This window comes from Heptranchias perlo, unplaced genomic scaffold (assembly GCF_035084215.1).
Source record: "Heptranchias perlo isolate sHepPer1 unplaced genomic scaffold, sHepPer1.hap1 HAP1_SCAFFOLD_173, whole genome shotgun sequence".
NCBI lineage: Eukaryota > Metazoa > Chordata > Chondrichthyes > Hexanchiformes > Hexanchidae > Heptranchias > Heptranchias perlo.
This window is the reverse complement of record NW_027139001.1, coordinates 557,155-569,608: the sequence shown is the minus strand read 5'-3', so window position 1 is coordinate 569,608 and position 12,454 is coordinate 557,155. Positions and strand designations below refer to the sequence as shown.

At 44.4% G+C, this 12,454-nt stretch overlaps 1 protein-coding gene across 1 annotated transcript; it reads left to right on the top strand.

Moving 5' to 3' along the window:
* Positions 1-10,523: 10,523 nt before the first annotated feature.
* Positions 10,524-11,800, top strand: LOC137309637 (EEF1A lysine methyltransferase 3-like). Its single transcript, XM_067977737.1, has 2 exons — positions 10,524-10,551; positions 11,340-11,800. Exons 1-2 carry the CDS (start codon positions 10,524-10,526, stop codon positions 11,798-11,800), a joined length of 489 nt encoding a protein of 162 aa, XP_067833838.1.
* The last annotated feature ends 654 nt before the right edge of the window (positions 11,801-12,454 follow it).

Sequence of the window (12,454 nt, the reverse complement as noted above, 5' to 3'; positions counted from 1 at the left end):
GATACAGAGACTGTTCACAGTAAACTGGGAAAATCCATTAATGGGTAAATCGTCAGCAGATCAGTGGGAGGTCTTCAAACAAGAATTTACCGTGATACAGAACCAGTTTATAGCCAAAAAGAAAAACACCCATTGACGACAAAAGAGGTAAGGGACAACATCAAACTAAAAGATAAAGCATACAAAAATGCAAATACAGCACCGATCCTGGCGACTGGGAGTGATACAAAGAACAGCAAAAGGCGACAAAACAGATAGTAAGAGCTACAAAAGGGAATATGACAAGAAACTTGCAAGAGATATCAAAATGAACATAAAAAATTATTACAAGTATATTAGGATAAAAAGGGTGATCAAGAGCAACGTGGGCCACTTAAAAACCGATAATGATGATATTGTAATTGAAAATAAGGAAATGGCAGGCATGTTAAATAATTACTTTGCATCAGTATTGACAGTAAAGGAAAAGGATCGCATGCCGGACGCTCCAAGGAAACTAGTTGTGAATCAAGGACGAGACTCACTATAATTAAGGCAAGCAAATTAACAGTAATGAAGAAAATAATGGCATTAAAGAGTGACAAATCCCCAGAGCCAGGTGATTTCCACCCCAGGGTTTTAAAGAAAGTAGGTGAGAACATTGCAGAAGCCCAAACTATTATCTTCCAAAGTTCTCTCGATTCAGGAACTGTTCCTTTAGATTGGAAAGATGCACATGTCACTCCGCTATTTAAGAAAGGTGAGAGAGGGAAACCAAGGAATTATAGACCAGTTAGCCTAACATCTGTTGTGGGGAAATTACTAGAGTCTATGATTAAGGATAGACTGACTGAACACGTTGACATTTTCAGCTGATCAGAGAGCCAACGGTGATTTGTAAAGGGTCGGTCATGCCTGACGAACCTGATTGAAATTTTTGAAGTGGTTACTAAAGTAGTGACAGGGAAATGTCTATGGATGTTGATTATACGGACTTCTAAAAGGCATTGGGTACATTGCTCATAAGAGACTGTTAGCTAAGGTTGGAGCTCATGGAATTGAAGGCAAATTATTGACCTGGTTATAGAAATTGGCTGAGTGGCAGGAGACAAAGAGTAGGGATAATGGCTCAAATTGGCAGGAGGTGACTAGTGGTGACCCACAGGGATCTGTTTTGGGGCCTCAACTATTCACTGCATTTATTAATGACTTAGATAATGGTAGAGAGATCCAAATATCCAAGTTAGCCGATGACGAACAATATAGGCATCTTTTTTAAGCAGTGTAGATGGAAGCATAACATTCCAGAAAGATAGTAATAGACTAAGTGAATGGGCAAAACTGTGGCAAATGGATGTCATTGTAGGCATGTGTGAGGTTATCCACTTTGGACCTAAACAGGGTAGATCAGTGTACTTTCCAAATGGTGAAAAGCTCGAAACAGTGGAGGTCCGAAGAGGCGTAGGGGTCCTTGTACATCGATCATTACAATGTCATGGACAGGTACAGAAAATAATCAAAAAGGCTAATGGAATGCTGGCCTTTCTATCTCGAGGACTAGAATACAAGGGAGTATAATTTATGCTATCGCTATACAAAGCCCTGGTTGGATCACACCTGGAGCACTGTGTTCAGTTCTGGGCACCGCACCTTAGGAAGTATATATTGACCTTGGAGGGAGAGCAACGCAGACTTGAGGTCTCCGACTTGAAAATTAACTCTGTTTCTTTCTCCACAGATGCGGCCTGACTTGCTGGGCTTCTCCAGCATTTTCAGTTTCTATTTCAGATTTCCAGCATTCGCAGTATTTTGCTTTTGATTTACGAGAATGATATTTGGACTCCAAGTGTTATATTACGAGAAGAGATAACACAAACTAGGGCTGCATTCCCTGGAATTTAGAAGATTAAGGGGTGATGTAATCGAAGTATTCAAGATATTAATGGGAACTGATAGGGTAGATAGAGAGAAACTCTTTCCGCTGGGTGGGATACTAGGATTGGGAGGTCATAGCCAAAAATTAGAGCCAGGACTTTCAGGAGTGAAGTTAGGAAACACTTCGACACGGAAAGGGTGGTAGAAGTTTGGAACTGTCTTCCACAAAGACTGTAGAAGGAAGCTCAATTCTTAATTTTAATTCTAAGATTGATAGATTTTTTTAACTAAGGGTATTAAGTGATATGGGGCTGAGGCCGGTATATGGAGTTAGGTCACAAATCAGCCATGGAGGAATAGGCTCGAGGGGCTAAACGACCTATTCCTGTTCCTATGTTCCTTCAGTCTGTGCATTGTCACTTCTCAATCCAAGAATGAATCTTTTTCAATTGCTGAATTAACTCATATTTAGGGATCTTCTTACTACATAAATGAGGGTGACCAAAGCTTGGCTCCCGAAGCACAAAGAAGCATTTCCCCATCCTCCAGGTGGTGCTTTTTTGAATCAGGGATTTACAAGCACTCCGATAGGGCATCGTTTAGAAACAGTTTTCCGGCTGGTAGAAAGTAACCCAAGGCGGATATTTGAATATTTGCAGTTGCTTGTTGGCAAATAAGTTGATTTCTATTTTTATTTTTTAGATAAACAAAAATTAAACTGTCCGGGCCAAATGCATCCGTTGTAGGTGCTCTGTGCTGATGGTAATTTGAAACGTTGCTGACCTTAAAACAGTGCAGCGTTTGGGCCGTGCAATTAAACGGAGCCCTGAGCAGATCGAGTGACGGTAATTAGTGATCGATCAGGTCCTGCCGGTATCATTTGGTGGGGAAGACGTGTTTGAAATCTGGACTGTTCCCCACCGATTCGTTGTAACTCGAGTCAGATATGAAATGAATAAAGATACTGCACAACAGATCGCTGAGAGTCCGCGGCCTATTACATAGTCCCCCTGGCAGTGAGCCGCATGGAGCAGTGACTGGTCATCAGCACAGTGGGAAAAGGCAGTTCCAGATCAGTGCAGCTGGTGAGACAGGTGAAGAACATGAAACAGGTGAGGAGTGGGCGGCAGAGAAAGGCTGCTCACCGACCCGGCCCAGGTTGATTAGATGATACCACAGCTCGCAACAAAAGTTCTTCTTCTAGGATTGTAAGCTGAGCAGCTCTGGATCGAAGGGAGTAATCTTACAAAAACAACAGTCGCAGTGCAAGGCAAACACCGTCCCTGCCTTAAGATAAAGGCCCACAGTTTCGGCTGTCTGCAAACTGACTTTATTTGTTCACTTTCGTAATGAGGATTTTGCAAAAATTCTTGAATATTGTGTTAATGTGTCATTACCAAACGTGTTGGGGAAGAGGGCAGAGAAGGGAGACTAATTAACTAAAGTTTATGGTGTTTCCCGATCAGAGTTTGTATTGTTTCATCCACTGTAGGACAAGCGGACTGCACGCACCTAAAGCTGAAATTGAGACAGGCTCACATCCAGATCCCTGGACTAAACCTACCTGGAGATTGCAGAGGGTAACCAGGATTAAAGCAGTGCAGAGTGAGCTCAGAGAGGATAATGCAAACACAGCAGGAAAAGAAGCATTTCAGCAGCTCCGACTCCAAGGAGGACAGCAACAAACTAGAAAACCGCTATCAGTTTTGCGGGCACACTTTGAGAATCACTGGGGACTCCAGCAATAAACTTGTGATACCAGCAACAATCTGGGAAGCTGTAAGTCCAATGTTTGGTGTAAATGCTTGGATCTGACAGAGGGAAACCAAACCCAGAGCCTCTTCCTTCCACCCTCCACCCCCACCCCCCGCCATGTTGGAGAAGCGCGACTCGATGCATTGGTTTTGCAGACGAACATACATAAGAACATCGGAATTGCTAGATGAAAGATTAATGTACATGTTGCTCGCCGTCTACCTTCCTGGTAGTCAAATAACACAGTGAGAACCGAGTTTTAGACTAATAATAGCAATCAATCCCCATCACTTCCTTCCTTTTGTATTCTGTGCCTATTTTGATAAATCAAGGGTCCCGTATGCTTTTTTAACAGCCTTTTCAACTTGCCTTGCCACCTTCAAAGATGTGTGTACGTACACCCCGAGTTCTCTCTGTTCCTGCACCCCCTCCAAAAAGGTACCATTTTGTTTAGATTTCCTCGCCTTATTCTTCCTATCAAAATGTATCATTTCACAGTTCTCTGTGTTAAATTTCATCTTGTATTTGGCTGTTCTTATCCTCCACATTGTTTACTACATTTCCGAGTTTTGTGCCATCTGCAAATTTTAAAATTATACCCCGATACCCAAGTCCAGGTCATTCATATATATCAAAAGGATCAATGGTCCTAATACCGACCCCTGGGGAACACCACTGTATAATTCCCTCCAGCCTGAAAAATAACCGTTCACAACTACTCTCTGCTTTCTGTCCCTTAGCCAATTTCATATCCACGCTGCCACTGTCCCGTTAATCCCTAGGGCATCAATGTTGCCAACTCATCTATAACGTGGTACTTTGAAAATTCATGTAAACAAACATAACTGCACGAACACCATCAACCCTATTTATTACTTCATCAAATTACTCAATCAAGTTTATCAAACATGATTTGCCATTATGAAATCCGAGCTGACTGTCGTTTATTAAAGCATGTTTTTCCAAGTGACGATTAATTTTGTCCCAGATTATTGCTGATAAAATTTTCCCCACCACCGACGTTAGGCTGACTGGCCTGTCGTTACCAGGTTTATCCTTCTCCCCTATTTTGAACAGGAGTTTAACATTTGCAACTGGCCAGTCCTCTGGCACCATCCCCATATCCAAGGAGGATTGAAAGATTGTGGCTATAACCTCTGATATTTCCACCCTTACTTCCCACAACAACCCAGAATGCATCCAACCTTGACCGCGTGGCTTTTCTACTTTGAGTGCTGCCAAACTTTTTAGTACATCCTCCACTATCTCTTCCTTTACTGGAACATTGGCAGCATCCTCTTCTTTTGTGAATATAGATGCAAAGTATTCATTTAGTACCCCAGCCATGACTCCACAATCGGTTCGTTCTTTTGTCGCTAATTGGCCCCATCCTTCCTTTGACTATCCTTTTACTGTTTGTCTGTTTAGAAAAGACTTTACTGTTCTCTTTTATGTTATCTGCCACTATTTTCTCGTACACTCTCTTCGCCCCTATTATTTCCTTTCTCACTTCTCTTCTGCACTTCATGCATTCTGCTTCATTTTCTAATGTGTTATGGTCCTGACATTGGTCATAAACCTCCTTTCTCTGTCTCGTTTTAATCTCTATATTTTTAGTTATCCAGTGAGCTCCAGCTTTGGATGCCCTTCCTATCCCCCTCATTGGAATGTGTTTAGTTTGTGCCCGAACTAGCTTCTCCTTGAAGGCCTCGCATTGCTTTTTTACTGTTTAACAGCCAGTCTTTGTTTGCAGTCAACCTGGGCCGGATCCCATTTCAACTCACTGAAATTACCCCTCAGCACCTTCACCTTTGATTGATCCCTGTCTCTTTCCATAACTACTCTACACCTAATATATACCATCCATGGCACCATGTTCTGTTTCCATACCATCCATGGATCCATGTTCTGTCTTCATACCATCCATGGCACCATGTTCTGTCTCCATACAATCCATGGATCCATGTTCTGTCTCCATACCATCCATGGCACCATGTTCTGTCTTCATACAATCCATGGCACCATGTTCTGTCTCCATACAATCCATGGATCCATGTTCTGTCTCCATACCATCCATGGCACCATGTTCTGTCTTCATACAATCCATGGCACCATGTTCTGTCTCCATACAATCCATGGATCCATGTTCTGTCTCCATACCATCCATGGCACCATGTTCTGTCTTCATACCATCCATGGCACCAAAAATTGTTCTTACGCTCCAGGCCACATTTACCGGGTTTGCCTCCTCCCTGACACAATGTAATGGGTTTTTTAACTCCTTGTATCATGTCTTGGGTTTATACGCTCCAAGTCACCATACCCTGGGTTTATGCCATCCTTATCATCATGTACTCGGTTTATACCCTAGCTGGCACAAAGTACTGATTAATGTATACTCATTGGAATCAATATGAGGTTAATACTCCACCGGCACCATGTATTATGTTTATACCCTCCTTGACAACCTACACTGGGTATCCACCATCCTTGATATCCTACACTGGGTATCCACCATCCTTGATATCCTACACTGGGTATCCACCATCCTTGATATCCTACACTGGGTATCCACCATCCTTGATATCCTACACAGGGTATCGACCATCCTTGATCCCCTACAATGGATATCCATCATCCTTGATCCCCTACACTTGGTATCCACCATCCTTGATCTCCTACACTGGGTATCCACCATCCTTGATATCCTACACTGGGTATCCACCATCCTTGACACCCTTCACTGGGTATCCACCATCCTTGACACCCTACACTGGGTATTCACCATCCTTGATCCCCTACACTGGGTATCCACCATCCTTGATATCCTACACTGGGTATCCACCATCCTTGATATCCTACAGTGGGTATCCACCATCCTTGATCCCCTACACTGGGTATCCACCATCCTTGATATCCTACACTGGGTATCCACCATCCTTGATATCCTACTGCGGTATATAGACCATTGTTAGCACCGTGCGCGAGTTTTTTTTTTATTTGTTCATGGGATGTGGGCGTCACTGACAAGGTCAGTATTTATAGCCCATCTCTAATTACCCTTGAGTATACACAATCCTTAGCACCATGCGTGGTGTATCTACCATCTTTGACACCATTCCCGGTGTATCCACCATCTTTGACACCATGCGCGGGGTATACACCATCCTTGACACCATATATTGGTTTATACCCATCACAACACGATGTTCAGATTTTCATATCTTCCTTGGAATCAAGAAATAGATTTATAACTTCCTTGAAATTACTTACCGGCTTACACCCTCCCTTGCTCCCTCCCTTGCACCCTCCCTTGTTCCTACCTGGCACCATCCCTTGCACTGATCTCTGCAGCCTCCCATGCTCCCACCCTTGCATCAAAGCTTGCTCCCTCCCTTGCAACCTCCCTTATTCATACATTGCACCATCCCTTGCACTGATCTCTGCAGCCTCCCATGCTCCCACACTTGCATCCAAGCTTGATCCCTCCCTTGCACCCTCCCTCGTTCCCTACCCTGCACCATCTCTTGCGCTGATCCCTGCACCCTCCCATGCTCCCACCCTTGCATCCACGCTTGCTCCCTCCCTTGCACCCTCCCTTGTTCCTTACCTTGCACCTTCCCTTGCACCTATCCTTGTTCCCTCCCTTGCTCCGACCCTTGCACCCTTCCTTGCATCCTCCCTTGGACTTTCTCTTGCTCCCTCCCTTGCACCCTCCCTTGCAACCTCCATTGTAGCATGAACTTGGATTCAGAAAGTTGCAGGTGAACGAATTCTAACGTTAATGCCATATTTTGTTTCAGGGCCTCGTTCTCTGCAGATTCTTTGAGAAAGAGAATATCAGTTTTTTCTGGGAAGAAGATGATTGAATTGGGGTCGGGCACTGGGATCGTGGGGATTCTTGCCATCCTGCTGGGTGAGTTAAAGGTTCCAAGCGATAGCACTTTGCATGTGTGAGGGAGAGCGATGAACTTTAATGGATCAGGACGGCTATATAGTGAAATGGACCATGACAGTGACTGGTCATTGGGGTGATTAAACCCCCAGTTATAAGCATGGTTTGTGAACGCTGCAGTCTGTTCTTCTTTTGAGGTCCTTATTGTTGAGAGTTCTTCACCTCCAGTTTTGATCAGTTTGAAAGAGAATGCTTTCAAACTATAGGACCCTTACCTCAGGGAACAAGAATGATGCCTCAAAAAGTTCGCAGCTTTCTGGACTCAGCCGCTCCACCTGCCATTTTGGAGCAAGTCCCTCCTCCCATCGGGAGCGGGATCTCAATTGAACTGCTGTTGATCTGTGAAAATCCAGTGAACGTAAAATTCCAGTAATTGAAAAAGTGAAACATTTGAACACATTTCTCGTTGAGTTGGTAAGTTGAGAACTAGATACCTATCAGAAATGGCCTGGTTATATTCAATGTAATATTTGCACAACATCCTGAACATCTCGACTGTGATCAGATATTTAACGGGGAAGCTGTAGCTTTTGATCATGTTTTTGTGTCCTTGTGAGCACCAGTCACGTGTCCAGCACTCAACTGATGGTCAAATTATATACCATAAAACAGTAAGCATGCCTTTAGAATAAAATCATGAAGCAGTCCGTGCCCGCATGTAGTAGCACAACCTGGACAATATCCAGGCTTGGGCTGTTATGTAGCAAGTAACATTCGCGCCAAACAAGAGCCAGGCAATGACCATCTCCAACAAGAAAGAGTCGAACCACCTCCCCTTGACATCAAACGGCATTACCATCGCCGAATTCCCCAACCATCAACATCCTGGGGGTCACCATTGACCAGAAACTTAACTGGACCAGCCACATAAATAGTGTGGCTGCAAGAGCAGGTCAGAGGCCGGGTATTCTGCGACATTATCTGAGGAATTGCTAAAGGAAATAAACATCGTGTTATCATTAGCGAACAGCCCCACTTGTGATCTTATCATGGAGAGAAGGTCATCAATTTGGCAGCTGAAGATAGTTGGGGCTAGGTCACTGCCCTGCGATTGCCCCCCAACAACCACTACGATATTCCTTTGCGCCAGCTATGACTCCAGCCACTGGAGAGTTTCCCCCCTGATTCCAATTGACTACAGTTTTACGAGGGCTCATTAATACCACACTCGGACAAATGCTGCCTTGATGTCAAGGGCAGTCACTCTCACCTCAACTCTGGAATTCAGTTCTCTTTTCCATGTTTGGACCAAGGCTGTAATGAGGTCTGGAGCCGAGTGCTCCTGGTGAACTCAAACTGAGCAACATTTTGGCGATGATTGAGAGCAGGCTGATGGCGCGGTAATTGGCCGCATTGCGTTTGTCCTGCTTTTTGTGGACAGGACATACCTGGACAATTGTCCACTTTTTAGTCGGGTAGATGACAGTGTTGTAGCTGTACTGGAACAGCTCAGGTCTGGGCACAGCTTGTTCTGGAGCACAGGTCTTCAGAACCACAGCCGGGATGTTGTCGTGACACATAACCTTTGCCATGTCCATGAACTCAGACATTTATTGTTATCACGTGGAGTGAATGGAATTGGCTGAAGACTGGTATCTGTGATGATGGGGCCCTGAGGAAGAGGCTGAGAATGATCATCCACTTAGCACTTCTGGCTGCAGATTGTTGTAAGCACATCAAACTTTTATTTTGCACTCAGGGAATCAAGGAATATGGGAATCGGGCGGGAAAGTGGAGTCGAGTTCGAAGAGCAGCCATGGTCTTATCGAATGAGGGAGCAGGCTCGAGGGGCTGGATGGCCTATTCCTGCTCCTATTTCTGATGTTCTTGTGTTCCCATGTGCTGGGCTGCGCTCTTGTTGAGGATGAGAATGTTCATCGAGCCTCCTTCTCCTGTTAGTTGCTTAATTTGCGACCACCATTCGCGACTGGATGTGACCGGACTTCAGAGCTTTGACCTGATTGTTTTGTTTGGGGATTGCTGAACTCCGTGCATAGCATGGTGCTCTCACTGTTTATAATGCACGGTGCTCTCACTGTTAATAATGCATGGTGCTCTCACTGTTTATAATGCATGGTGCTCTCACTGTTTAGAATGCATGGTGCTCTCACTGTTTACAATGCACGGTGCTCTCACTGTTTATATTGCATGGTGCTCTCACTGCTTATAATGCATGGTGCTCTCACTGTTAACAATGCATGGTGCTCTCACTGTTTATAATGCATGGTGCTCTCACTGTTTATAATGCATGCTGCTTTCACTGTTTATAATACACGGTGCTCTCACTGTTTATAATGCATGGTGCTCTCACTGTTTACAATGCGCGGTGCTCTCACTGTTTAAAATGCATGGTGCTCTCACTGTTTATAATGCATGGTGCTCTCACTGTTTATAATGCATGGTGCTCTCACTGTTTATAATGCATGGTGCTCTCACTGTTGATAATGCATGGTGCTCTCACTGTTTATAATACACGGTGCTCTAACTGTTTCTAATGCATGGTGCTCTCACTGTTTAAATGCATGGTGCTCTCACAGTTTATCACGCATGGTGCTCTCAATGTTTAAATGCATGGTGCTCTCACTCTTTCTATTGCACGGTGCTCTCACTGTTTATAATGCATGTTGCTCTCAATGTTTATAATGCATGGTGCTCTAACTGTTTCTCATGCATGATAATCCTTTACTGTAGCTTCACCAAGTTGGGACCTGATTTTCAGATGCACCCGGTGCCGCTGTTGGCGCGCTCTTCTACATTCCTCATTGAAATAGGTTTAGTAACCTAGCTTGATGGTGATGAGAAGTGAGGGATATGTCGAGCCCTATGGTGATAAGATTGTTGTGGTATACCATTATGCTGCTGCTTAGGGCCCACGGCGCCTCATGAATGCCTACTTTTGAGCTGCTAGACTTGTTATTAATCCAACCCGCTCATCCGGGTGGTAGTGCCACACGACACGATGGAGGGTTTCCTCAGTGTGATGACAGGTCTGGTTCTCTGAATATATCAGACCGTTGCTTGACGAGTTTTTGAGGCAGCTCACCCGACTTTGACAGCAGTCCCCAGTTGATAGCGAGAAGGAACTTGCAAGGTCAACTGGGCTGGGTGTGCCTTTTACTGTCCCAATTCGATGCCTCGGTCGCAGCTTTATCCTTATTTTGATACCACGGCGTGGCTTACAAGGCCACACGAGACGGCAGTAAAGCATCAACCACATTGGTGTGGGACTGGAGTCACTCACAGGCCAGATTGACTGAAGGGCAGACTTCCTTCCCGAAAGGGCATTAGTGAACCTGTTGTGTTTTTGTGACAATCGGATAGTTTCATGGTCACTTTCGAGCGGATATTGACTTCGAGCGGCAGTTTAAAACGTGTGCTAGCGAGTCGACAGCCAAAAGTAAAAATCGGGAGCGATGTTCAACGGGCGACAAACTCGTTCTCACCGGTTTTACGCTGTGGCACAAAGTCAATATCGCTCCATTCACTGATACCAGATTTTTATGTTGACATTGTTAAACTGAAATCAAATTCTCAAACTGCTGTGGTTGGATCTGAACTCAAGTTGCTGGATTTTTACTCCAGAGTTTTGGATTATTAATGCAGTGAAATAACCGATGATCTAATGTAATCACTGATCAAACTCGCCACCGATCCGCTGTTTCACTGGTTTTTCAGTGCTGTGACACTGCACAAGTTCATCATTATATTTAACAGCCTTTGCTGTGTTCATCTGCTTTGCCCCCGAATCCCTTTTACCCACATTTACCATTTCCAGGTTGGTGTCAGAGGGAAGCAATAAGTGAAGATACATCATTAATCTTTTACATTCTTCTGGCATGTGGAGATGTGACCTTGACAGACAAACCAGAAGTTCTGAATCAAATAGAACTCAACGTGGCCAACAATGTCCCCTCTTCAATTATCCAGCGGTCAAAAGTCTCTGCTCTCTCGTGGGGTGAAAACCATGATCAGATTCCAACAGACAACGATATCATCCTGGGATCCGATATCGTCTACAAGAAACGTGAATTCCACATACTGCTAGAGACCCTCCAACATCTGAGCAACCAAAACACGATCATTGACATCCGCTCCAAGATGCGTGAGTTCATGGGAGTCATGAATTTTCACGAGAAGCTCATTCAACAGCATTTTAACACCGAAATGGTTCATAGTGCCCCAGATAAAGAAATCAACCTGGACAAAGTGACTAAAAAAGTTCCTGGAGATTATTAAGAAGAATATTCCAGTGAATAGGGTGGAGGCAGTTAAAGGTCTCATGATGGGAAGAAGCGAGGGGAGAATGGCACAACAGGCAAGAGTCAGAGGACTGAATGATGCAGGAGGAGGTTGCAGAGATAGTGGGATTGGGATTTCCATTTATTCTAACACCATAACTCTGACACTCTTACTCTAAACCCAAAACCTAATCCTGACTTCATAGCCCTAGACAAATCATAACCCTAGCCCTAGCCCTAGACCTAACCAAAACCCTAATCCGATTAATGCCACTGTAATCTGACTAGAGTAAGGCTGGCAGGGAGGGTTAGAGTTTAGGGTTAGGAACCCTGTACAGAGTCAGCTTCACCCTGTATCTAACTTTTGTCTAGCACTGCAGAACACAAAACATGACCTACAACTTTCCCCTACTGAAGTTTTGCTCTCCCACTACGTTCACGCTTGTGTGATGATTGCATCAACGGAAGCTCTTTTAAATTGACCCAGTTGAAGACTGCGCTGATGTTGTGCAGCAGAGAGGATCTTACGAGATCAATACTTCGGCCCTCCCTACCTAACAGCTTAGTGGGATACACGGACTGCAGCCGTTCAAGAAGAAGGCTCACTACCACTTTCTCAAGGGCAACTAGTGAGGGGCAACAGATTCTAGCC